Consider the following 27,461-nt stretch of genomic DNA (forward strand, 5'->3'; position numbering starts at 1 on the left):
AGAGAAGGATGAGAGCTGTCCTTGAATTAACTTGGAAATAAATTAAGTTCTTCTGCGAAAAGACTAGTCCCAGCTCCTGCCAACCTAGCAGTTCGAAAACATGCAAATGTGAGTAGATTAATAGGTACCTCTTTGGCGGGCAGGTAATGGTGTTCCGTTTAGTCATGCCGGCCACATGACCATGGAGGAAGTGTCTACAGACAAACGGCGGCTCTTCGGCTTTGAAACGGAGATGAGCACTGCCCCCTAGAGTCGGACATGACTGGACTTGATGTCAAGGGAAACCTTTACCTTTACCTACGAAAAGACTGCCAAACTCGAATGAATGAATGAATGAATGAATGAATGCCAGGTGTAGTGGTTAAGGCATTGGGCTAGAAACCAGGAGACCATGAGTTCTAGTCCCACCTTAGGCACAAAGCCAGCTGGGGGAACTTGGGCCAGTCCCTCTCTCTCAGCCCTGGGAAGGAGGCAATGGCAAACCACTTCTGAAAAACCTTGCCAAGAAAACTGCAAGGACTTGCCTAGGCAGCCTCTGAGAATTGGACATGATTGAATGGATTTATTAGGAAAATCTAATACAAAATAAACTTAATGAAAGAAAAGAGAATAGAAAAGAGTAAAAAGTGCAAGAAAAAAGACAAAGAAAGAAGAAAGAGAAAAATAAGAATATAATAAAGAAAGAGAAAAGAAATATATAAAGTGACTTCCAACCTCCACCACAAGTATAAACAAATTTAGTGACTCTTCACCCCCTCTAAGGTTGTTGTTGTTGTTTATTCGTTCAGTCGCTTCCGACTCTTCGTGACTTCATGGACCAGCCCACGCCAGAGCTTCCTGTCGGTCGTCAACACCCCCAGCTCCCCCAGGGACAAGTCCGTCACCTCTAGAATATCATCCATCCACCTTGCCCTTGGTCGGCCCCTCTTCCTTCTGCCTTCCACTCTCCCTAGCATCAGCATCTTCTCCAGGGTGTCTAAGGTTACCAATATTTATCTCTTCATCCCATCTCCCATCTCTTATCCATAAACAAATCCAAACAGCATCCTCTTTTCAATCCTGATGTCAGCAGAAAGTCTGTAAAGGGTTGCCAGAGGTAACAATTTATTTTGTTTTAACTTAACTTTGCCTCAAGGTGGGGACCTGGACCTTGCCATCCTATGAGAGCATGCAGAACAGCCAGAAATAATTGGAGGCTAGCAGTCCCACAAATAATCTATCCCAGGATGCTGGCTGGGGAATTTTGGGAGTTGAAGTCCACACGTCTTAAAGTTACTAAGATAGAGAAACCCTGATCTATCCCTTTGCCATCTCAGGCTTTGTAGGTGATCAACAGCACCTCAAGTTGCACCTGGAAGCCAACTGTGAACCCGTGCAACTTGTGAAGTAGTGGTGTTATGTGGGCATATTGTGCCGCACCCAAAATAATCAGCATTGCTGTATTTTGGACCAGTTATAGCTTCTGGATGGTCTTCAAGGGCAGGCCCATGGAGACCATGTTGCAGTAGTCCATATGGGAGATGCCTAAGGCATGAGTGATTGTGAGCAGGGCCTCCCGATCCAAGAACAGGTGCAACTGGTGTGCAAGAAGGAATGGTGCAAAGACCCTCCTGGCCACTGCTGTGAGCCCAGGAGGACCCTAAATTGTGCACTGGTTCCAAGTGTGGGAGTACAACCCCCTCCAGAACCAACAATGGGAGACTTCCAGGTCCAGGATCGAAGGGACCCCCAAACCACAGCTGCACAGGTTGACTAAGATTAAGTCAAAGCCTGTTCTTCCCCCTCCAGGCCCCCTCAGTCTCCAGATGCCAGAAAGGACCTTGTGAGCATCACCTAGTTAGCCTGGGGCTATACCACTGAGGGTCATCAGCATACTGATGCCACTTCAGTTGCGTTAACCAATGATCTACTCCAAAGTTTAATGAAGGTGTTAAACAAAGCAGGGAGGGAGCAGAGCCTTGTGCAAAGCAGAGATCAGTGGCTAGACCTTTCTCCCACCCCCAGCACCAACTGGAAGCAGCCCCAGAGGAAGGAGGAGCATCACCTTCACCACGTCTCCCACTCTCAACCCTCCCCATCCCTGCCTGGCTGGCCATGAAGGATGCCATGGTTGATGGTATCAAAGATTGCTGAGCTATCAAGGGCAGCAAGGAGAGATGCCTTGCCTCCATCCCAGGGGTGGTTCTAGTTAGGACTTGGGGAAAGCACCACCAGGAAATCTGTAAACTTGACTGGGATATGGGACACCCCCCCCCACCGCAACAAATCTTTAGTCTACCTGAATGTAACAGTGCTGAAACTTTGCCTGGGAGTTTGAGGGTTCTGCGCAGTGCATATATTCTTTTGTTCTTAAGTAATTTGCATAGCTTGGACGCTATGCTTTGAAAATAAATTCAGTGGTGTCTGCAGGGAGTGGCCTGGCCAAACTTCAGTCGCTCCATCATGGCTTTCATCTTGGCTTTTCTGACCACACGCTGCGGACATCCCGGCTTCCTGTATTAGTGATACGGTTTAACCCAATTACACCCCAGTTTTGCTCATATAAAAATGCAAGGAACCTAAAAACAAAGACAATTAAGCAGCAACTTGATTTTTAAAAAATAAATAAGGGGGAATCGGCTGCATTGTTAAACTCCCTTTCACACCACCTACCTAGGTAGAACGTGGAACTGAAATAGCATCTAATTTATGTCTTTTCTGACACCAGCCCCGGACTGGAAAAAAACGATGCTTCAGGGGAGAAGGATCGATCGGATCAAACAGATCATTGGAATGTCCTTGGAAGTGCTGGGAGTTGCTCTAAGGCAGTGTTTTTCCAACTTGGCAACTTTGAGATGATGGCTGGGGAATTCTGGGCGTGGAAGTCCACCCATCTCAAAGTTGCCAATCAATCTGGAATCGGACTCATCTGGACGTCACCCAACACACTCTGGTCTTCAACAAGTTTGTGCGAACTTCATGCCATCAACCCCGCGTCTTTTTTCCCCTCTCTGCCTTTCCCCCCTTTCATCCAGTTCCCTTCCCTGCTTCCCAGTGTCGTATCTTGCCTGCTAAACAATCTGGAAATCTTGCAAGCAGAATTTACGCGTGGGAGCGCGTGCGTGCGTGCGGGTATCTGTTCTACGAAACCAACCCCAAGTCTTGGCATAAAATCCTTCCCATTTAGGAATCCCGACGGCCACGACTTCCCCACGCGTTTCCCTTAAAAACCTCTGCTTCGTCTTGCTTTTCGCCTCCCGAGGCAGGAAACGTCCTAACCATAATTGCTTGGCCGGGTTTCGATCGGACAGCGTTTCCCCAGCCGAGGAACTTCCAGGTGGGTGGACTTCCACTCCCAGAATTCTCCTCAATGGACATGCTGGCTGTGGAATTCTGGGATTTGAAGTCCGCCCACCTGGAAACGGTCAAGCACTTGCAAGTCAGACCCCAAAATTTCTGCCAGTGGGCAAATTCTCTTAGCAGCCAACCAGTTACATCCTCCTGCTCATGCGATGCACGTGTGGTTGTGAGTCTTCCTTCTTCTGATTCGTTGCCATCCTGATTCTGACATTCTCCTCCCCTTTCTGAGGCTTCTATTAAAGCTTTCCATTGGCGGATGATCTGCATCCCAACCGCACCTTTGCTTTGGAGACCGGGCGGGGAGGGGAGGGAGGGGCGGGGGGGGGGGAATCACGCGTCACCTAGTTACCGAATTAACCCTGTTTTGGATTCACACATTGCATGAAACCCCCAATTAACCAGACAGGTTGGGTTCGCAACACACACTAAACCACTCAAAAATCCAAACGGGGATTTACATGAATCAGATCTAGGCTTTTTCGAAAACATCGCCACGAGCGATATATGCCCCGGTGCATCTATGTATGCATGTATGCATCTATCTATCCATCTGTCCATCTAACCATCCATCCAGGCAGAGGGTGATCTTAATCTGACTTCTGCAATCCTGCGCAAATGGACTTGCGCGTATTTGAACCGGACTGCCGTCTTAAAGACGCAGAAGACTACGTTTCGGCCTCTGCGGAGAAGGGGGTTCCTTCCTCGCGCGAAAGCCGGGCGCTCTGCACATGCCCAGAGACGACGGGTTCAAGCAAAAAAAAAAATCACCCAAGGCGTTGCCAATTAGTAATAGCTCGCGCGTGCGTGGGGGACTGGGGGCCGCCTGCAGCCGCGGGGCTCTCGGGGTTTGCGCGTCCTTCCTCCGATCACGCATCGACCCTCCCCACACACACACACCGCCACACCTTCCAAGAGCGGCGCGGGAAGAGTTAACGGCGGGCGCGGGGGGCCCGGGAGGAGCTGCGCAAAGCAGGCGGAGCGGGGAGGCCGGGCGGATTGCGGGCGCCGTTCGCCGCTGCCTCCGCGCCGCTCCTTCGGCCAAAGCAAGCCAGCCGCCGCCGCCGCAGTCCCGCCCGGCGCCCCCGCTGCCATGCCGCTGCCCCGCTCCGGCCCAGGGCAGCGCCTCTGCCCGGCGCGGCTGCCCCGCTCGCGCCCGCTCTGAGCCCGGGATCGGCCTGCGCGCCGCCGCCGCCGCAGGATGGTGCAGAAGTCGCGCAACGGGGGCGTGTATCCGGGCGCGTCGGGCGAGAAGAAGGTGGGCTTCGTGGGGCTGGACCCCGGCGCCCCGGAGTCCTCCCGCGACGGGGCCCTGCTGATCGCCGGCTCGGAGGGCGGCGGCGGCGGCGGCAAGCGCGGCTCCATCCTCAGCAAGCCGCGCTCGGCCGTCAGCGGCAAGCCGCCCAAACGGAACGCTTTCTACCGCAAGGTCCAGAATTTCCTCTACAACGTGCTGGAAAGGCCCCGCGGCTGGGCGTTCATCTACCACGCTTATGTGTGAGTAAGGGGAGCCCGGGCGGATCGGGAGCCTGCGGCGCGCCCGCCGCGGCGCCCCAGCCCTGGCCGGCCACCCGCCCGCCCGCAGCCGGCCTGCCCTGGGCGCGCCGTCTGGCCGCGGTCGAGCCCCGCTTTCGCTGCCGCCGCCTTTTTTGGATTCGGAACCTGCGAATCCCCCGTGCTCTCATCCCTCCGTGGAAACTCTCCGCGCGTGGCCCCCTTTTGCAGATCACCATTCTGGCTCCATCGTGGTCTGTTCCTGCTCCGGTTTTGGCTTTTCTCCCCTTCCCCTTTTCCCCGTCCCTCTCCCGAGGGATGTCCCTGGAGACTTCCCTTTCTTACAAACATCCCTGTTTCCACTCTGCCTCTTCTGCTCCGCCATCCGTGCCAGGAGCCTCTCGCTTCCCCATCCGACTCGCCTCTTCCCTATTCGCGTATTTCAATCCCTTTCTCTCCTTGGAAGTGTGCTTTAGGAGCCAAATGAGAAATGCTCCCCTTTTGACTTGGTATCCCCCACGTCTTTCCTCTTCCCCACCGGAGTGCAGAGAGAAGGGCTGTTCAACACTTAGCTGCATGTTCAAACGGGGGGGGGGGTGTATCATTTCAATCCTGGTTCTGGAGTACCTTGCTTGCCCCCAAAAGGTGCATGGGAGGAGGGGAAGAGTAGGAAAAAATGGATTCCCCATCCTAACATTAAAAAAAGAAACCAACCCTGAGAATTATCCTTTACAATGATAAGCAAGCAGTGGCCTTAAATAAAGGGTTGTGCAATTTATACAAATCTTAATTGGAACTTGTTGCCTGTGGAACTCGCTGCCTCAGTATATTTCTGGCCATGGGGCCAAATGGGCATATGTAGTTTCAGGAAATCTGCTTAAAGTCCCTGCGAGATAACTTGCTTGCATGCTTCGCTAGGGGTGACCTCTGGTTTTAAGTAGAAACACTGGACAAGCACAAGGGAGGTAAGATTGCAAGGGGGGTTGGGTCTGTTCATGGGGATTTTTCAGTGATCAAAGCTGAGCCCCCCCCCTTTCTTGGCCTCCATAACGTAGCCAGGAAAAGTTCCAATAGAAGAGAATCCCTGTAGCTCAGGGTTGAACTGCGGAGTCCTTGGTGCTCTCCGAGCTTGGTCATTGGCTTATAGATGTTTCATTACCCAACTAGGCAACATCATCAGTGCGAGGGAGGGTGGTGTTTGCTCCCTGTTTATGTACAGCAGCTTGCCCTGCCAATGTTGGTGGGGTGTGGTTTTCTCCTCGGTCGTTCCTTGATTAGGGTATTGTCTTCTGCTTGATTCTTTGTCTGGTTGTTTGTCTCCTTGGTAGTTCCTTGATTATTGATGGTTATATTGATATACTGTTAGTTCCTTGATTAATCAAGGGACTACCAAGGAGACAAACAATCATGCAGACAAACAATCATGCAGAAAACGATACCCCAATTTGGGAGGTAAACCTGAGAAGGGCATCCAAACGTACCCCTAAAGTTTGGTGTGCATCAGGCAGGTACCAACATTTTAAAAAGCATGTTGAGAGGAGCAGCTGGTCTTAGGGCAGTGTTTGTCAACCTCTACAACTTTAAGATGGGTGGACTTCAACTCCCAGAATTCTCCAGCCAGCTCTGCTGAGGTTGAGAAATGCTGCTTTAGATGCATTTCTTCTTTATTTCCTCTCTGCTGTGTGCTTTAAGTTTACAACGTTCCCCACCAGTGCTTCTTTTTAATGCACAGAGTACGTTTTCCATCCAAGCCATCTTTGCCATCTGCTGCTCTTCCAGCAGATGCAGAGGGGTATGACCCTAAGAAGACAGACAAGCTTGAAATGGTGGGGGCTGCCATTCCCCTCTTTTTGGGGGGAAAGAATGATTGCAGCCCTGGCTTCAATTTAGCAGGAGAGGAGCCATGTCCCTGCTGTTTAAACATTAAACAAAAGATAAAAGGGTTGCAAGTAAAATCGTAACATTCATCAGTCATGGAGCTGCTTTGATTGAATACATTTAAATCACTGGTTCTGGAAGTGTGGTCTAGGGACCCCTGGGAATCCCCAAGACCCTTCCCAGGGTCTGCAAAGTGAAATAAATAAATACTTTATTTTTTTTTTCAGTTTTAATTTCCAATAGAGTAAATTTTGATAGATTTTACCCACATAAACTAAAGTTCTTAGGAGTCCTCAATCATTTTTAAGAATGTAAAGGGGTCATGAGACCAAAATGTTTGAGAACTGCTGATTTAGATAGACTTCCTTCTGTGGAGTTCAGCTCCCAGTGATGATACAGACATGTCTGGACATTTTTCTAGACAACAATATGGAAGTGGTGTGTAATTGCTTTCTTGCAGTATATTTTTTTGACTTCTGAGTCCAGCCTACAACCCTGGGATCTCCTGATGGTCTCCCATCCAAATACAAAGGAGATCTGACCTTGACCCTCTTTAAGTGTTTTAGATGTCTGCCATGGACCTAATGAATAGTTACTTCTTCATAACACAGTCATTCCACTTGTACCTATATTTCTAGATAAATTCTTGCACTTAGCCAGAATGAATTAAAGTCCATATGCATGAGTTTTTTCTTGATGAAATAAAAAATGATAAACAGCCCACTCCTTGTCAGGCTTATTAAAAAGCAAGCTCTTTGTGGTTCTGCTTACTCCCCTGGAAATGTGCAAGAGGTCAGGATCTAAGTGTTTACTTGGCATTGGAAATAATAGCTATGAATGGAAAATACCTTTTCTCTGGGAATCCTAGAACCCCATTAGTTAGTTTTCCAGATTCTTACTCAAATCACAGTTCCTTACTCAAATTGAACATTGCAGAATAGATCACTTAGTTGACATGCCCATGCCTGCCTGCCTGCCTGCCTGCCTGCCTGCCTGCCTGCCTTCTGCTTAATTTTAAAAACAAGCTTAAAAATATGCTGATCCAGGTTTTCGTACCAAATTTGTGGTCTTGTGTTGGCACTGACATCAAGATCCATTTGGGGCAGTTTATGTTTCTGGATCTCTGCCAGTTTGCAAATAAGAGGGTTCCAGAGAAATGTTTTATTAACTAATTCCAAAGAAGTTGTTATTCCTGAAGACAACGGAGATCGAAAAATGCTGAATGCAGGCTGGATTCTGCACTGAACGGAGTGATTCAACTGCAAAGCTTTTAAAGTATTTTCCACTGAAATTCTTTGATCTGGGGACAGAATGATGGTCCGGTAGCTGCATGCCAGTTGCTTTGCATTGCACTGCAATATTGTAACTTCATGCTTCAGAGATGGGGGAGTTGGAAACGATGAGATGGGGGAATGCATATGAGGCAAAGATCTGCTGTTGTATGTTTTTTTCATTTTGATAAAATAATCATGTATGAGTTGAAATACTGAGTGGAAATATCTGTTTCCTTTGGGGTGTGAAGGAACATGCCTGGTTTTGCAAAAGGAGCCAGCTGGTAGAACCCAATTTTCAGTTATTGTTGAAAACAAACACAAGCAAAACATTACAATCCTAATAACATCAGAAAACTCCTGGATTAGGACAAAACTCACCTTGGTCTAGCACAGTGTTTCTCAACCTTGGCAACTTTAAGGTGTGTGGACTTCAACTCCCAGAACTGGGCATTAAGCGAACCATGTGGTCGTTAAGTGAATCACATGGTTCCCCATTGATTTTGCTTGTCAAAAGCCAGCGGGGAAAGGCAAAAATGGGGATCACGTGATCATGGGATGCCGCAACAGCCATAGAGTCACTTGTTGAGATGGGCGGCTATAGAAATAAAATAAAATAAATACGAACTGGTTGCCAAGTGCCCAAATCGCGATCACGTGACGGTGGGGATGCTGTGATGGTTGTTAAGTGCGAGGACCAGCCCCATGTCAGTTTTTCCAGCACCGTTGTAAGTCCGAACCATCACAAAATGAATGGTTGTTAAATGAGGACTATCTGTACAGGGTTCGTTATATAAACCCAGAAAATAGTTTGATTCTGTAAGCAGTCACACGCACACAGTCGCTGTGTATATCAGCCTCCCCCAACTTGGTGCTTTCCATATTTGCTGGTTTGTAATGGGTATGCTGGCTGGGGGAAACCATGTTAGGGAAGGCAGAGTAGCTCTTTTGCTGTGGTGGGTCTTGAGGTTCTGGTAGAAAAGCACATTAGATTTGACCAAGATTTCATGTTGGTCTTCTATCTTTAGTTGCCCTTGGCACAACTAAATCTTGGTGCAGTGGTTAGTGCCCATATCTTGAAAATTGGCTATATTTAACCAATCCATTAAACGTCTCGAAATGGCTTGGAATCAGTGAGGTTTAAGAGGGTTTTTCTACATTTGCTGTGTCTGTTGTGATTTTTCCATCCATGCTGGATCATGCTGCCAGGGAATTATGAGAACTGAAATCCAAAACACCTGGAAGGTACTGTTGGAGAAAAATCTGTGAGAGGGAACTTCTTTTTTTTAAAAGAACTTTATTAAAATTTCAGAAAACAATCTTGTGTTTTGTTAAAATACGAAACACAGAAAAGCTTGAATAAAGAACTAAAAGAAAAAAGAAAAACTAAAAAGTGCAGGAATAGCAAGAAAAAAGGAGAAAGTGACTTCCGACCTTCTCCAGCATAGATATAAATGCTTATTGTGATAACTTAATCTCTTACTCATAGTTAAACCTTCACTAACATTATTTCTATAAAACACTAACAATTTAATCGTCAAAACCCAAAATCAAAACTTCATTTTTTTTTCAGTTACAAGCAAATAGTCCAAAAGTGGTTTCCATGTAGAAACAAATCCAATTACAGTATTTTCTCTTATCAGTGCTGTCAGTTTTGCCAGCTGTGCCAACTCCATTAATTTCACCATCCATTCCTCCATTGTGGGAACTGGTGCATCTTTCCATCTTTGTGCATGCAGGAGCCTGAAACCTCTGAATTTATTTTTATCCTCCTTTTATCCTTCCATGTTCCTCTCCTTCCTGCCTTGCCCTTCAGTCTCCAAAATTTATGATGGCTTTGCAAAGCCAGGTCACGCACACAGGGGTATGTTCAGTAGCATGCCATGGGCGAGACTCCAAAACAAAGAAAACAGGGTAGATTTATTATCAAGCCACAAAGAACTACAAATACGTAAAAAGATGATTGGTTACAAACAAGCCCAAAGTCAGAAATAAACACACCATGCTGTATCTGTCAAATGCAAAGCTATGACTTTCCACTAGGTCGGTCTGTCTGACCAACTTCTTGCAACCCAGCCGCTAATACAAAGTTGTGCTCCGTGCTTGCTAAATTTCAGCTGCTGTACTTGACGTGTGGATGGTCCTGTCTCTTGGCTGTATTAACATTCATGCATTGCTCACTTGGCAGCCATGTATATTTATTCTGTATTTATTCTGTATTTTAACTGTTTTAATTGTAATTGTTTAATTGTTTTATGGTTTTATTGTTATAAGCCGCCCAGAGTCACTTCCTGAGATAGGTGGCTATAGAAATCAAATCAAATCAAATCAAATCAAATCAAATCAAATCAAATCAAATCAAATCAAATCAAATCAAATCAATAAATTAAAATTCTTGCTATGCTCAGGAGCCCTAGGCTAAAAAAAGTACTAATATTCAAATCCCTTAAATTCTTCCACAGTCCCTTGTTCAAGATGGCTGTCCTAGAGAAACCTGTTCCAGAAGTTAGGTTCTAAACTGGCCCTGTCTTTGGATTCACCTTCCACAAAGGCTTAATGATCAAGGCTTTTTTTTTTTTTTTGCAATGATTCTGGGTTTGGAATACTCTGTCTAAGAAGGGAAATATTCTTTCTGGTGTTTTTCAAGCCCTCCTTCTCCTGCCAAGTGACCCACTTTGAATTTTCTCATTGAGGTAGAGGCTCAGTAGAGCAAATTTCAGGTTAACCATTCCAAAAGATGGAAGGCCAGCAGCATTTTAACTACCCTTCATGTAGATGTGGAATAGAAGTGGGGAGATCGCTGAACCCCGCTGCACCCGATGTAGTGGGGGCCGAGGGAGGGATCTCTCCTCTCCAATCACCACTGACTGGAATCGACCCTGGAGAAAGGAGGAGAACCTGCCCAATACAGTGCCACCCACCTCCAATCCCCGGAGCTGATCCAGAAAGGTACCACGGTCGACGGTATCAAAAGCCGCTGAGAGGACAAGCAGAGCAAGGACAGATGCGCAACCTCTGTCCTGTTCCTGCCAGAGATCATTCAGAAGTGCAACCAATGCCATTTCCATCCCATACCCAGGCCTGAATCCTGACTGAAAGGGGTCCAGATAATAGACATCATCCAGAGTCCTCTGAAGCTGCTGGGCGACCACCTTCTCAATCACCCTCCCCCAAAAGGGTAGGTTAGATATTGGACAAAAGTTGTCCAGTACTGTGGGATCCACTGATGGTTTCTTGAGGAGGGGGTGGACCTGCGCCTCCTTAAGGGGTGAAGGAACAACCCCCCTCACTCAAAGAGGAATTCATCACTGCTAGAGCCCACCCATACAACACCCCCCTGGCAGCTTTAGTTAGCCAGGAGGGGCATGGATCTAAAGAGCGGGAGGCCGAGGCTCACAGTCATAAGGACCCTGTCCACTTCATCAGGCCCAACGGGTTCAAACCAGAGAAGAGTCCTGGCAGAGCTTCTGTTCAGAGGAACGTCTTTGGTGTTCATGGATGCTGTCCATGGATGGTCTTTGTGAACCTCTGCTGTTGACAGTGGGTTTGTGATCTCCTAGGGTCCTGTCCATCCTTGGAAGAGGACTTCTTCTGGATAGGGATGACCTGAAGAGGACAAAAATTGTTCCCAGTGTAGTAAAATTACAGCTTGGTTATTTTAAGTAGGCTTTAACATTATGATGTATTAGTGCTATCAGACACTGTGCCACAGATGATAAGGAGATGACAAATGTTCACTCTGGAAAGGAGGACAAAGGCTGTGAAGCGTTCTGATACCACAGTTAAATCAAGAAAAAGGGATCTGGATGGGGTTTCGACTTAGTCAGACAATCAACCAATAGTGGCCAATTCGTAGCTGGATAGTGACACGATAAAGATGATGAGATAATGTCAAAACAGGGTCACCCTTCATTTTTAGAGAAGCTTCTTCATCTAGAAATAATGGGTGTCTTGGTATGGTATCTGCATGAAGACCATCTTAAAAGCTTCTTTATAGATGTCTTTATTGCATCTCCAGAGGCTCCTGTGAAGATTCACTTATTTTCTGCAAAAAAACATGACCTGTGTTGGCCATGGTGGAATAGAGACAAATAGGACTGAGCTAGAAAAATTTTTCCTCCCTCCTCCTCCTCCTCCTCCTTCTTCATTTTTGCTTGTCTAGTGTCAACCCTATGTCCAATTATGGAAGTACGGTCTCCATTCTAAATCTGTCTTGTTTTCCTTAGTGATGTCACAGCATAGTCAAGCCTGATTGGCTTAAAGAGTGTTTGATGTCATCAGGTTCACTAGGTGATCCCTGGTTGGCTGGGGTCCCTTTCTGAAGAAGCCTTTAAGATGGGAAAATTTATTGAAGTTAGTGGAAAATGGCCACAATTGATTTGGAAGAAGAAAGAGAGAAACCTGGCAAATGGGCAGATATTTGGGCAGGTCCTGCAAAGCATCACACAGCATATGAATGAACGTATGAAACCCTCCCCCTGCCCCCCAAGATATGGCTGAATCCACATGTATGGAAGAAATAGCTTTAATAGCTTTTTACTGCAAAAGGTATGAAGTGATGAAGTGTGTACTGTGCTATGGACCAGCCCAGTTTGACACTGTTAGATATCCCCAGGTATCTTGCAGGTTGATAGTTCCTAGTATCCATGGGAAAGATTGGCCTGAGTCTGTTATGCTGAAAGAGAACTTTGACCAGAGGCATTTGAAGGGGGGCTAAACAATGAAGCACTGGTGCACCATCACGGTCCAAGCTCTGCCGTGTGACAAGTTCCCAGCTTTATAGCATGGTCCTGTGCACACCCATTCATAACAGCTGCTCTCTGACTTTGAGATGAGAGAGGATTTCAGTGTGCTGGTGACATGGACTTGCGTTGTCCCATGGGTCTTTGCTGAAAGCAGCTGTTGTCCTCAAAAGCCTGTTTGGGCCGGTTATTTTGAACAGTCTCTAATGGGGTTCTCAGACCTTAGGAAGGAGGATGGTAATTTGTAAAACATTACAAATGTAGAGCAGCTGCACCTTCGTCCTTTATCAGGAAAATGGGAAGTCACCTCCCCAGTGCATCAGTGGGTGGTTAGCAAGAGGATCGAGAAAGCTATGCCCTAACAATCTGGGTGCCAAAATAAATGCATCCCGTTGCCAGGATTTCTGTAACCTAAATTCTTTCTTCTTTTCAATAAATCTGGTTAAAGAAGACTGTGAGAATCTTGATTCTTGGCTGTAAGTGGCTAATCAGGGCTCGGCAAAGTCTTTCCTTGTCAGATGTGCCCTACAAAAAGCGTACTTCTTTTCTACCTCTGTGGCTTCTGTAGGGCTTTTGCTCTTCTGCCTCTTTGTCCTCACCCCTGTGTTTTAAATCCATCCCTTTTTCACAGATTCATTCTCTCCTAATCATCCTAAAGCATATAAATCCCTGATATAGCCTCAGAGTACATGAAAAACCATCTTATCAAATATGATTCTATCCAACCTGTGGAGGGCCTGCTAAGCATCCTGCCCACAGGAGAGGTTAAAGTGGTGGGGACCAGGAGGAAGCCTTCTCTGTGGTGGCCCCCACTTCATGGAATATGTTGCCACCTGAGCTGTGCTTGATCTCTGCATGTCTGGTGTTCTGCAAAGCAGTGGAAAACATACTTATGGAGGTCTAGCAGGTGACCTTTAACAGTACATGTATGATTTTTGATTTCAGTTGTTTGGATAGATTTTGACTTGTTGTTGTTCAATGTTTGCTAACATTATTAGCAAATCCTCAATAGGTCTTAAATTACATCTGATAGAGTTGTCCTAAAATGTGGAGGAATAGAATGATGGAGGTCCAGGTGGCTTGTTTCAGGATGTGACTGGAGGACTTTTGTTGGTCCCAACTGTGTTTCATATTTTTCAGTGGAAGAGAAATTATGCAGCTGTAGGAGCCTCTTGGGAGCAACCTATCCCTCCGATGAAAAGTTTTTCAAGCATATAAGGGACATTTGGTGGACCTGCTGCACAACTGCAAAGTTGCTGTCTGCTTTTCAGGGATGTTTTATTCCATTTAATTTTTGGATAGCTCTTCAAATCAAGTCTTAGAAGCATTTGCTTGTGTTATGTCTCAAGAACTCTATGAAAATGGGGAATAATATTTCCTTTTTGTCCTTGTCTTCCTTCTTAATTTCCAGTATTTATAGGCTACTTCATAAGTGAATCATGCCTGTTATGGATGTTGCCGTTGTAATTAGGGATTAGAGACAGAAAAACAAATCCAAACAAATCACAAGCTCTGCAAATTTGGCAAGTTGATGCATTGTTTCTTCTAAAAGCCACCAGGTGTAACTTCCGAGATGAAAACATGGATGACTTCTGAATTGATTCTGAAGTGCGTGAACATTTGTGAATAAGTGCATCACATTTTTGATTTGCTTTTGGTGAGCTTGGTACAAAACTCAGCACACAGGAAGTAAAATGGTCCTTTGCCATCATACTTTTGAAACATCCTAACTTCACGGATATTATGTAATAACCCAGTGAGAATTAAAAAATATATATTTTTGGTTAATCACCCGAATTGAAAAAAGGGTTTTTTTTTGTTATAAATTAAAAATTCATCTACATTTTCAATTCTTAATGACACTGGATGACTTGCAGCCTCAGCCGTTTGGGCCTATCCTGTCATAACTTTTGCAAAATTACTTTCTGCTGGAAGGCAGAATATATAAATATTGGCTCGTCTAAAATGCTTTAAATGTTTTGCTTTTATAATTTCTGTTTTGAGCAGCCTGAACTAGGGCTGGTGTCTGATATCTGTTGATTTAACACAGTTGGAGATGGTGCCAGAAGTAGGTCACTAGTCCTGATGAAGTTTTTTTTCTCTTTTAACCTCTTTGCCTCCATTAGCATTTTAAACAGAAGAATGTGGGGTTCAAGTCTACTGATACTAATCCTTGCAACCTTCAGAATTTGTGTACAGGTAGTCCTCGACTTATGACCACAATAGGAACCGGAAAATTTGTTGTTAAGTGATATGGTCATTAAGCAAGGCATCACATGACCACACCCGATTTTACGACAATTTTTGCAGTGGTCGTTAAGCAAATCATATAGTCGTTAAGTGAATCACACGGTTCCCCATTGATTTTTTTTGTCAGAAGCCAGCTGGGAAGGTAACAAATGGCAATCATACAACCCCAGGACACTGCAGCCATCATGAATACATGCCAGTTGCCAAGTGCCTGAATTTTGATCATGTGACCGCAGGGATGCTGTGATGGTCATAAGTGTGAGGACCGGTCGTAAGTCACTTTTTTCAGTACCATCGTAATTTCAAACAGTTGCTGAATGAATGGTCGTAAGTTGAGGACTATCTGTAGTAATTTTCCTAGTTAGATTCATTTGATGTAACCTCAGTGGCGGACACCCTAAAAGGGAAAGAGATTTGGTTAACTTGAATATGTTGATATCTCAAGGGATGATGAAGAAGGAGGGTGCCTGCTTTTTGCATTAAGGGACATTACACAGTTTGGGAATATACCTGTCATGAGTAAGGATGGCGAGCCGCATTTCTTGGTTTTCTGAAGACATTTCTAAACGTATCTCCTTAATTGCTTGTTCCTCCCTCTTTCGATGGGAGTAGGAGTTTGTTAGGATTGATGTCCTAACAACCAGGAAACACACTGAGACATGGAACTGGTCTCTAATATTTATTGCTAGTACTTAACAGGAATCCTAACAAACTGAAGAAGCATGGGAAAACCCAGACATATAACCCCCAAGGGTTAAGGCGGTCCCGATCTGTGTCTCTTTGAATGGCTGAACAATTCATCAGTGCTACGCATGCGCTTGACAGTCTGGATGGGAGCCCCCTGCTCGCCATCCTTACTCATGACAATACCCAGTCTGGTCCCGCTCCTGGAAGGTCCTTTTCTTTGCTTAAAATTCAGTTGCCTTTTATGTGCTGGGAACAAAGAACCACACAGCACTTCTGTTTAGCCAGGTCACTCTATGACTAGACTACTGGACAATATTCACTACGGGGTTGCCCTTGGAGACTGTTTGGAAACTTCGCTTGCTTAGCTCAGTCTATTGTGTAGTTGAATGAAACTGGGCACGAAAACAAGGTAGGTCTATATTTTTTTCAGTTAAATAGAAGGTGTGAATTGATCCCAAACAGATACAGTATCACCACAGGAAAAAAAGGAATGCCTTCTCTAAGACGAGGCCAGTGGTGTTATGAGTGCATGTTCCCTTTCCACAACTGTGACTCTTGCTGGTATGCAGGTTTAATCACCAAATTAAACTATTTCAGCTTAGCCAGTCCATGGATGCAAGGTGTCTGCCTATTCCTTTTTGAGACCTTTTGACTTCCACTGCCTCCAATTACATAGGCAGCTTTGCTCCCATTTCCTAGATGAGAAAAATGATTGGGCTACCCGTCACGTGCTCAGAGGTACAGGCAGTCCTTGCTTAACAACCATTCCTTTGGTGACGATTCGGAGTTACGGCAGTGCTGAAAAAGACCACTTACAACCAGTCCTCACACTTGCAACCGTTGCAGCACCTCCGCGGTCACATGGTCACGATTTGGGCACTTGGCAACCAGTTCACATTTATGACCATTGCAGCATCCCATGGTCATGTGATCGTCATTTTCGACCTTCCCATCCAGCTTCTGGCAAGCAAAATCAATGGGGGGTGGTGTGACTTGCTTAACGACCACGTGGCTTGTTTAACAACCGCAGTGATTTGCTTAACGACTGCTGGTAAAATTGGGTCAGATTCTCTTAATGACTGCTTCACTCGGCAACCGAAATTCCGCCCCCCATTGTGGTCGTTAAGTGAGGACTACCTGTATACTGTTTATTTTCTATCAGCTGGATCCAGGGACAGTTTTTCTAATGTTGAAGAGCACAGGGTGTGCCTTGCACTAACCTTTGGAATAAACAGAGGGCTGTTTGTGAACTGGGCAGTACTGGGGCGGAAGAAATGTGAGTGTGAAGACTGAGGCGATAGCAAAGATGAAGGCAGCTGTCTGAACGGAGTGGGAGCAGGAACTGAACATGGGCCAGTAACCAAAGGGAGAGAAGGAGGTGGAAAAGAAGGGGAGGAAATGGCTCAAAAATGCACTTTAGTTAATGAAGACCATTTTCTGCAGAAGAGGTACCTGCTCTATCCAGTTCGGATCCTGATGAAAAAAAGGCAGCATCCGTTCTGCGTGTGTCTATCTGGGTGTGTTTAGGTGAAGTGGTAGAGAGGAAATCAACTACCCAATCTTTCAAAAGCTGATAGAGTTGGTCTGGTTAGGATTTGGAGAGGAGGCCACCAGGAGATCTCAGAACTGTAGGCTAGGTTGGGACACTGAAAAAGAACTTTGCGGGAGAAGGCCATGGTCAACCACTTTTGTACTGTTGTTGAAAAAACTTCATGTCTTTGTCCATATACTCACCAGGAATCGAGCTTGTCTTTAAGATTTTACTTTAGCCAATGGGTCCAGCGTTGGGCTCTTTCCAAGGTTGTTATTGTAAAGAAACTATTCTAGCAGTTTTGCTTTGTGGCATATCATCATCATCATCATCTCTTCTCCTTCTCCTTCTCCTTCTCCTTCCCCCTCTCCCTCTCCCTCCCCTTCCCCCTCTCCTTCCCCAAAAGAATCAGCTAGCTATCCTTTCCCAGCATGCCACCCTTCAGGCTTCTGAGCTAGGAATTCTGGGAATTGAAGTCTGGGGGATGCTGCTTTTATACCTCCCAATCTAATGAAAAATTTTGGAGCTAAAAAAATCTCAGGATACGTTGTTAGTCCAAGAACTTCCCAGTTCTAGATCTGGGAGAGTTTTCTCCCCATGGATAATTATGGTTCCCTTCCTTTTATCTTCCACAGAGATGAATTGACCGTTTTTCTGAAGCATTTTCCTGACATAGTATCTTACATTGTACTGCTTACTGGCTTTTAAAAAATAGCCGACTTTGTCCACTACTATCCAGTGACAGAAGCGTGACCAACAATGCCCCCCTCCTCAGTAAACAGCTGAGACAGTTTTTACACTTCAGCTACAAAAAATAATTGCTGAGGGAGTGAGGCTAAGGGGGGGAAAAAACATGCTGAAGCTTAATTTTACCTTCTTCTGTGCAGCCTTGTCTTGTAAGGGAAACTCCTCCCCCATCACTAATTTGCATGGATGTGGTTTGGAGACAAAATGTATAAAAACAGGCCAGATATAGTTGCTAACCATGATGTTGAAATTTGACCCAATTGGCTGGGACTTGGGTAGCACAGCACTGCAACTTGCTTGGTACGTTTTCCAGATTGGTGCCTCAGATTTTTACTGTTTATTATGCTTTGTGGAGGCCTTGGGAAATTATGGGAGGCCTCTCATTAAGTAGTTAACAGCAGTCCACTGAAACAAATGCCCTTCTTAATTTTAAGGCCACTCTCCTTCCAAGGAGGCCAGGATAAGATGGCTGAGTTTGCCCATTCATTCATTTTCCTCTTTGCTTAGCTTGTGGTGTATTTCCTTGTGTGGTGCTGTGCAAACCACGATTGAAGTTTGCACACCAACAATGTGCTCAACAAACCACAATTGATGGTTTGCCCACCATCAGTGTGCTTAGCATGCTGCATGAATCCAGCCAGTTGAGACTTACTCAAACCATGGTTTAATATGACATGTGAAAATAGTACGTATGGGTTTCTTTCCCCGTGAATCTTATTTATTTCTTTACAAGTGAGATTAATGTCTCACCTTTAGGAGTGCAAGGCGGCTTATGCAGCTCTCCCTCTTCCTGTTTGTCCTCCTCACCACAATCCTGTGAGATAGGCTGGGCTGAAAAAGGGAGTTTCTGTGGCTCAGGAGGGACCAGAACCTGGGTCTCCCCAGTCAGATCCAACATCTAATGCCGATGGAGAGCAGAGCTGGGTGATGGTGGTGGTGGAGATGGCTAAGACTGCAGTTTTGGAAGAATTTTACTCTTGTTTTATTTGCTAACACTCCAATAGGGTCTCCCCCCCGCCCATTTAGGAGGGGAGACCTGCTTCCTAGTTTGGAGCCAAGAAAGAGAAACAGACATACCTGCTTTTACCACTTATGGAACTTATTTTAAGATTCTGCCTGTTGTTTGTCGAGAAAGGAACATTTATTTAACCGTGTCCCTGCATTTCAGCAGACCTGACCAGCAAATTAGGGCAGAGTTAAATTGTCCTGCTTGGCTCCAAAGTGTGCAACACTCAGCAAAGTGCCAAGTCTCATTAGAGTTCCCTCTTCTCTAACCATGGTTGGAGAATGTTCCTCAAGAAGATTCAGATGGCGCATCTTCTAAGAATGCGATTGGCCGTCCTCCCAAACTGGACATCTGTTGCCTGATTTCTACCCACTATTTAAAAGTGCCTTCTCTCTCTGTTTAAATTGCTCCTTTATGTTTGTGTAAGGGAGGGGAAATCACTGCCCTTTGCACTCGTGTGTGTGTCTGAGAATCTCTGTCTCTCTCTTGAGTCCCAAACGGTCTCAGAAACATTCTGTCCCAATTGGGAGGAAAAATGCAGGGATCTAGGACAAGAATATAGCTCTGTGTTTCACATGCCCAACAATATGTGTGAAAAGGATTTTGAAACTGCAGCCAGTGCTGTCACACATCTGGTAAACAGGCCAATGCAGTTTTAGGTTGCGTCAGTAGAAGTATATTTTCCAAATCACTGGAAGTAATCTTTTTTTTTTCATTGTCCAAACGCTTCATCAAGTATTCGTGTTTAGTTTTAAAACCACATCTTAAGAAATATTCAGAGGAACTGGGACTGGTGCAGAGAGAGGAGCAGTGAAGATGATCGAGGGACTGGAAATGTCCTCTGAAGAGAGAGGGCAAAATTGGGCATGTTTCGCCTTGAGAAGATTGAGAAGACTGAAGACTTAAAAGCATTTTCCAAGACCTTGAAGGTGTGTCGTAGAAAATAAGGTCCAGACTCGTTCATCGGTGCCTGACAGAAGCCACAGTGATGTCAAAATGATGTCACATGGATCATGACATGATGTCATGCAAATGACATGGGGTGACATCATGACCCCCATGGACCTGTTCTCTATACTTCCAGAACATAGAACAGAAGACATGGCCTGCTAGATTGGCCCCCTGGCCCACTGAGTCCAGCTGTTTATTCTTCCAGTGGCCAACCAACTGCCCAAGGAAGTCCCCCAGTCCCCCAGCAGATGGCCTTCAGAGGTAGTCCCGCTGCCATGAAGGCTAAGAGCCATGGACCCCAGGACCTCCATGAATTGGTCCAACCCTTTTACTGGAGCCCGCCAAGGTGGTAGCCAGTACCATGTTTTGAGGTAGCGAATTCCAAAGTTGAACTATGTGTTGTGTAAAAAATATATTAGGTAGGACATAAAATGATGATCTTGAGTACCAGGGAGGGAGATTATGGTTTAGTATTAAAAGCCCTTCCAGAAACAGTCCCCAGATCTTTGGAGCCATGCAGGTGTATCCATCCTGATAGTTGCAGGAAAAGCCAGAACTGGTCTGCATTCCCTGCAGTCAACCAGTGAGGGAGCACAGAAATTCCCCTCCTCTTGGGCAGCATTCCCCTCCTCTTTTGGCCTCGGTGTGCTTGAGACAAAAAGGCAAAGCAAAACGACAACAACAAAAATGATGTGGCTGCAAAAATCTCAGGGCACAGTGGTGCTCCAGGACATCCTGTACCTCTGGAAGGGGACGTGCTGCTGAATGAAGAGATGAGTACTCAGGTGGACTATTCAAGGAAGATGCCAGCCTGGGAACCAGGGGTCAAAGTGGTGCTCCAGGAGTGGCAGTGAAATCCCACGTGGAAGCACTTTTAGGCATCCTCCCTCCTTCCCAGAATAGCAAACAAGGACATCAGCAACACTGGGAAGGTTTTGAAGAAGCCATTAGATCTCTGCGCAAGCAGAACCAGGCTGCTTACCAGGGGACCAGTGTGCTATATGGTCTGAGGCTTAATGTCCTTCTCTTGTATCTCAGATCTGCTTGGAAAAAAAAACATGGCTGGTAGCTATCGTTGCTCACTAATCATGACTGTAACACATAGGAAAAAGCACGTGGCTTGATTCCATGTGCCAACATCTTTCAATTGGGGATATCCACGTAGCTGGCTTCGGTATTATCTTGGATATATCCTGCAAGGTTACTAAATGTTGCTAAGGCATGCTACTGCTGATCTTCTCGGACCTTGTTTCTGTGAAGGTAAGCATAGCAAAAAGCAATGCCATAGGAAGCCCATCGGAGCTGGTTCCTGCATGTGTGTACAGGTAGTCCTCGACTTATGACCACAATTGGGACTGGTACTTCCGTTGCTAAGTGATACAGTTAAGTGAGTCGTGCCCAATTTTACAACCTTTTTTTGCCATGGTTGTTAAGTGAATCACTGCAGCCATTAAGCAAATCACATGGTCATTAAGTGAATCCAGCTTCCCCCATTGACTTTGCTTGTTGGAAGCCCCCTGGGAAGGTTGCAGATGGCGATCATGTGACCCCGGGATGCTGCAACCATTGTAAATACATGTCGGTTGTCAAGCGCCTGAATTTTGATCATGTGACCGCAGGGACACTGCAACGGACGTAAGTGCGAGGATGAGTCGCAAGTCACTTTTTTCAGTGCTGTCGTAACTTTGAATTGCCATTAAATGAATGATTGTAAGTCGAGGACTACCTGTACATCACTTAGCTGTTATGTGGTTTGCTTAAGTGTTTTAGGAACACAGTTACTGTAATATATAAGTCATGGTTTATTGCATCTTATGTGAAGCCTGCTTGTTTTGGAACACTACCTAATTAATTATATCCCGGAATTGGTCTGTGTGGGTAGTTTGTATGAATCCATTTTTTCCTTCTGAAGTGGACTATTGCAACTTGATTCAAGCTTGCTTTTTTGTTGTTGTTTTGTTCTCACAACAGATTAAGCCATAGTGTACTTGGCTGTGGTTTATTAAACAAACCACCATTGCTGCTTAGGTGTGCACAACACATTAAGGTATAAACCATGGTTTCCCAAACACATTGCCTGAATTTGCAAACAGTAAAACCAACTAATAGTTTAGTGTGCTGTGAAAACCAAGCTTGCACATGTCACTTTGTGATGGCAGTGTGTGGGAATAATTGTCCCTTGCATTCATACTGTTATATTGTATTTACTGCTGCAGCTCTGGGGAAGAAATGATGCCCAAGCTGCAGGTTGAAGTTTGTTACCAATCTCTGTATCCACAAGTGGGAATTAAACTTTAATCTTTGGTGTGCTCTGAGCTTGGTTGTTGGCTTGCAGACATTTCATTACCTGATTACCTGATTGGGTAACATCATCAGTGCATTGTTTTCTGCTTGAGGAGACAAACAATCAAGCATACAAGCGATCAAGCAGTAAACAATTCCCTAACCTTGGAACTACCAAGGAGAAAAGCACACCCCACCAACACTGGCAGGGCAAGCTGCTGTCTATAAACAGGGAGCAAACACCACCCTCCCTTGCACTGATGATGTTGCCTAGTTGGGTAATGAAATGTCTACAAGCCAATGACCAAGCTCGGAGAGCACCAAGGACTCCTCAGTTCATCCCTGAGCTACAGAGATTCTCTTCTATTGCTACTTTAATCTTTGTTGGTGTGATCTGAAAAAATGAAGGGCGGTTGGTGATGCTGGACTGAGAATTGCAGAAACAGAAGCCCTGAAGAGATCCGAAAACTGCCCTGGGCTTATGAGCCCAGCTCCATAGAAACTGAATGCCAGTTTGTTGAACTGAGTTCGTTGCCAATTAAGCATTATGATTCTGCGCCTGGCGGAAAGCAGTCCCTTTACATCCTAAGATTGAATTGTGATGATGCACAGTAAGAGCCTAAAGGGACGAGGCGTTGTCTGGCTTTTGCTGGGGAACATATGGGCTTAATGTGAATTTATGGCTCTGAATTAAATGTAGCTCTTTAAATCTGAGGCTCTACAGTCTGGGATTCAAAAGAGTTGCTTGAAATCTTTTTACAGCCATCTGTCTATAAATGGTTATGCCATGTCATGTGGCATTATGTAAACTCAATTTCAGAGACCTTGCAAAGGTCCATTGGCTGATTTTGTGTAGGGTGCTACACTAGGCAAAAACAGGGTGGGCTAGTTGGTTGTTCAGTGAATGAGGGATGCAACCATTGTCTTAGCGTGCTGTGGGAACTGACCATCCTGTTTGTCCACGTTATGCTTTCTGTGAACATCAGGTTATGCTTTATTAAACCAGGTGTGGGGTTTAGCATATTTATGAATCCAACTTGGGATGGTGATACTTATGGAAAGTGGTCTCCAATGAGATGTAAATAGAGGCTGAGTTGTATTTGCAGATTGGTTGGCGGGTCACCTATAAGTAGGTGAAGGGAGAGGAGGAGTGGGATATTTTTGGTTAGTCCACCTCTGCAAACTCTTTTGCTAGTCCACAAATGAGGTTGTGCCCCAGTCACATCCACCCGGCCCACCAGAGCAGGGAGGCAGCATCTGCTGTGGGTCCTATCAATCAGGGAAGAACATCTAGCGGGGCCGAGGAAAAGGGCCTTCTCCATGGTGGCCCCCTCCCTTTGGGACGTCATTCCCCCAGAGATAAGATTGGCCCCCTCCTTGCTCCTTTTCCAGAAGGCCCTGAAGACGTGGTTTTGTCAGTGGGTGTCATGGTCACCGTTTCAATGTGCATTGTACATCGTAATGTTTCATATGCCATGGTGCTGACGCGCGTTTCTGTTTGAGAGGGAGCTGCTGTGAAACCTTGTGCCAAGCTCTGTATCTCTGTTCATTACAACGGAATGTGTTTGGGTTATGTGCTCTGCTCAAGGACTTTTCCCGTGGACCATCAGAAGCTGTTAGGAGCACCTGGGATTGTGGACTTGGGAAGATTCTACGGGGGGAGGGATCTCATTTGCACCGAGGGTTTTTAGAATTCCTGCTCATGAGTCTGAGAGTGTTTTAGAATAGGCAATCATTACAGTGGGCCTGGGGACCCCAGGTCGCTATGGAGCCCATCAAGCAGTCAATCTGAGTGTGTCTGTTGCCACTGTGTGTGTGTGGGGTGTTTATTTTATGGATTTTAATCTTGTAAGCCGCCTGGAGTCACCGTGTGTGAGTTGGGTGGCCAGATAAATTTGTCTAATAAATAAATAAATAAATAAATAAATTTGGGGGTAGAAGTTCAGAAAAATCAGGTTCCCGTTTAATGGTTGTCAAAAGCCGTCCAGAAGAGTTGAGTTTGGAGTTCCCTCCCAAATGACAAAATCCATCAAATGGAGGTTTTACAGAAGTTTCTGGGAAGATCAGCGGTGTGGGTAAGCCAGTGAGAAGATTGGCAGCCGTGGTGGGAAGGGTGAGTGAGTGGGCTAAGAGATGTCTCACACTATGACGTAGGCCGTGGCAGCAGTGGGAAGGTTGTTGAGAAGGAAAAGTGACACATCGAGAAGGAGAAGGGACCTTACAGCCACTGGGCTCTGGTGTGAGTTGGGAGGTGGTGAAAAAGGTAGATTCTTGTAGCTGCGAGGAAGTGCCGTTCCAGGAACATAATGTTCTCGCAGGAATGGGGAGAGATCTTAATTGTACAAGAGGGCAAGACAGTGCTGAGACTTTCCAGCTTGAAAGAACCAGTTTAGGGTGCACTTTTCCATGTGTGCATAATTTTATTTATTTATTTGTCAAATTTATGTAGCTGCCCATCTCACGACTGTGACTCTGGGTGGCGTACAATAAAACAGAACAATGAAAAATAAAAGTTGGAAAAGCCATTAAAACATTAAAACGTAAGTATAACTAAAACCACCGTCAAGATCTTACATGCAATAAAGCTATTTCATGGGTTTCCCACTTCCATGGGATCCTGAAGTCTGGCGACAAAACCTACTTTTAAGGGATTTCCAGAAAACCAGTAGTGTCGGGGCCAATCTTGTCTTGGGGGAGATGTTCCACAGGGCAGGGGCCCCAGCAGAAAAGGCTCATCTCCTGGATCTCATCAGATGGAACTTCTTAGCAGTCGGGACCCACAATATGCCCCTCCGGATAGGCTTTTTAGGCATGTGCCAAAAATACCTTCTGGATTTAATGGACATTTGGAATTAACGGACATCCTTTCCCTGGAATGGTCCATTAAACTGAGGTTTACTGAAGGTCCCTTAGATAGTGGGAAAGCCCATTCTTGCTTTAGGAACATAAAGCTGTCCTTGTACTAAGTCAGAATGTTTGTCTGTTTCACATAAAGGCTGTTGGAATTTGTTCATTATGCTTTGGTTTTGTTGGTATGTGGCGTTTTCTGCAAGAAATTTTAGCTGCAAAGAAGTAACCATGGTAATTGAATACTTTCTTAATTATCAGCAGGGTGAGAAGGTCAGACTTAATTGTCCTCACCTTGGGGTGTGAAAAGGATGACCATATAAGTAAAAGCTGCTGTTTGGGGAACTTGCCTGGAGGGGAACTTGCCTGGACTTGCTACAGTTTCAGTTTCGTTTTTTGCAGCCTCCCTTCCAGTCCAGCTCTGTGCATGTGAATGTATGAGCTTGTAAAGCTTTTGTGCCTATCCAGGGATCTGGATATGAGAACTGTTTATGTTTTATGCTTTTTATAAATACACTTATTTTTATAGAAATGCCTGGTGTGTGTTTTTCTGATCTCTCGGGCCAAACGCTTTCCAGCACTCTGAAATGGTTTCGCATGTTGCATGAATTCAGTCCTTGTGATTTTCAGATTTGGTTTAAGACTTCGCAATAGGCGTGAATATAGCCAGGGCTGTGGATTCAACCTTTCCAAATGTGATATCTTCCAGGGATGTTGGAATGGCAGATTTGCAGAACGTTTTGAAGTGGTCAGGTTGGGTGGTCAAGCAAGTCTAAATGGTAGCATCTCTCTTACTCCTCTCCCGCACGGCTTCTCATCACCTCCTTTCCAACAGCGTGGAGATTGGGAGAGGCTGTTTGACAGACATGAGCTACCTTTCCCATTTAATTTTTTTCTTTCCCACTGTGTTGTTTTTGGTGATAGAATTGCACCAGAGTAGCCGTACAGCTCCATTCAGTTATATATTTTATATTGCAAAGAAAAGCTCCAAATCATGGGACCACATCTATCCATATTTTCATTGTCCCATTCATTTCTATCTCCCTTCCTTCTCCGTCTCTGCCCAACAAGTAGTGCTTGACAGCTCACAAGTGTTTTATACACTGGGCAGATACCCTTTTCCCCCCTAAGTTGGAATCATTTTAGAGTGTCAGAGAACATGAGATTCCATCTTGCTAAATGCTGAAAGTAAAATACACAGTATCTCGTCAGAAAAATTCCACTGTAAAACATTTTTTTTAAAAAAAGGATGTCTGCTGATAATTACCCACTGCTCTATACTCAGGGAAAATGTTCCTTTTACTTTGAACAGGAAACAGAGAGAGATAAAAGATAGGTAACGGTAGATGGGATGCTAATTTCAAAATGGTGAGCTTGCAAATGTTTGGAAGTTCTGGAATTTCAAGGAAATGTTGGTTTAAAATGGGTCCACACGATGGGCTGAATGGGTTTGCTTCCACTAGTAGTGTGCTGGGGAAGAGCACACAAGGATGGAGAGGGGCTGGCAGGCATCGGTGCAGATGTCACACTCAGTCTCTGCACCCTTTGAGGCTGAACAGCTGTGGAACATCAACCTGTCTGGAGAATTGGGGTTCCATCTTAGTTCTTCCTTTGCGAAGTGGATTATACTTATGAAGATAAAATGCAAACAAAATTGGAATAAAAGATGGGCTGATGACTAAAGAATGGTGAGACAGTCTAGACCAGTGTTTCTTAACCTTGGCCGCTTGAAGGTGTGTGGACTTCAGTTCTGGGAGCTGAAGTCCACACATCTTCAAGTGGCCAAGGTTGAGAAATACTGGTCTAGATGTCTTGCAATTACAGGTAGTTCTCGCTTAATGACCATTTGTTTAGTGATGGTTCAGACTTACGACAGTGCTGGAAAAACCGACTTATGACCAGTCCTCACACTTACAACTGTCACTCCATCCCTGGGGTCACATGATCAAAATTCAGGCGCTTGGCAATCAGTTTGCATTTATGACTGTTGCAGCATCCCGTGGTCATGTGATTGTCATTCCCAGCTGGCTTCTGGCAAGCAAAATCAGTGGGGGACCGCGTAATTCACTTAATGACCACATGGCTCACTAAACAACTGTGGTGATTTGCTTAATGGCCGCTGCAAAAAAGGTTGTAAAATTGGGTCGGATTCACTTAATGATTGCTTAGCAACCAATATTCTGGTCCCGATTGTGGTAATTAAGCGAGGACTACCTTTATTGTAACGAGCCACTGCCAGTATGCCTGAACATCTCTGAACAACAGTCCCTTGTTCTCCTTGCTAGGCATACGGTTCCTCTGAAATCTTTGATCAAACTTGGCCAAGGTTTATTTAAAAAGCGGAACTCTGAAAATGATCGTTACAGTGGCAACTTCCTCCAGGATTGCCCTCATTGCCTTCTGTTTCTTTTATTTATTTATTTTTCTTTCTTCCTTTC

The 27,461-nt window shown here is 45.3% G+C and overlaps 1 protein-coding gene across 6 annotated transcripts in view; it reads left to right on the top strand.

Annotated features, from left to right (window-relative positions):
- The first annotated feature begins 4,537 nt into the window (after positions 1-4,537).
- KCNQ2 (potassium voltage-gated channel subfamily Q member 2) overlaps positions 4,538-27,461 on the top strand; it is a 120,711-nt gene continuing 97,787 nt past the window's right edge. For all 6 annotated transcript variants that reach the window (XM_063296922.1, XM_063296924.1, XM_063296923.1 and 3 more), the window contains exon 1: positions 4,538-4,833. In XM_063296922.1, the coding sequence (XP_063152992.1) occupies positions 4,538-4,833 (296 nt within the window). The remainder of the gene's footprint in view (positions 4,834-27,461) is intronic.

This window comes from Candoia aspera, chromosome 3 (genome assembly GCF_035149785.1).
Source record: "Candoia aspera isolate rCanAsp1 chromosome 3, rCanAsp1.hap2, whole genome shotgun sequence".
Taxonomy (NCBI): Eukaryota; Metazoa; Chordata; class Lepidosauria; order Squamata; family Boidae; genus Candoia; species Candoia aspera.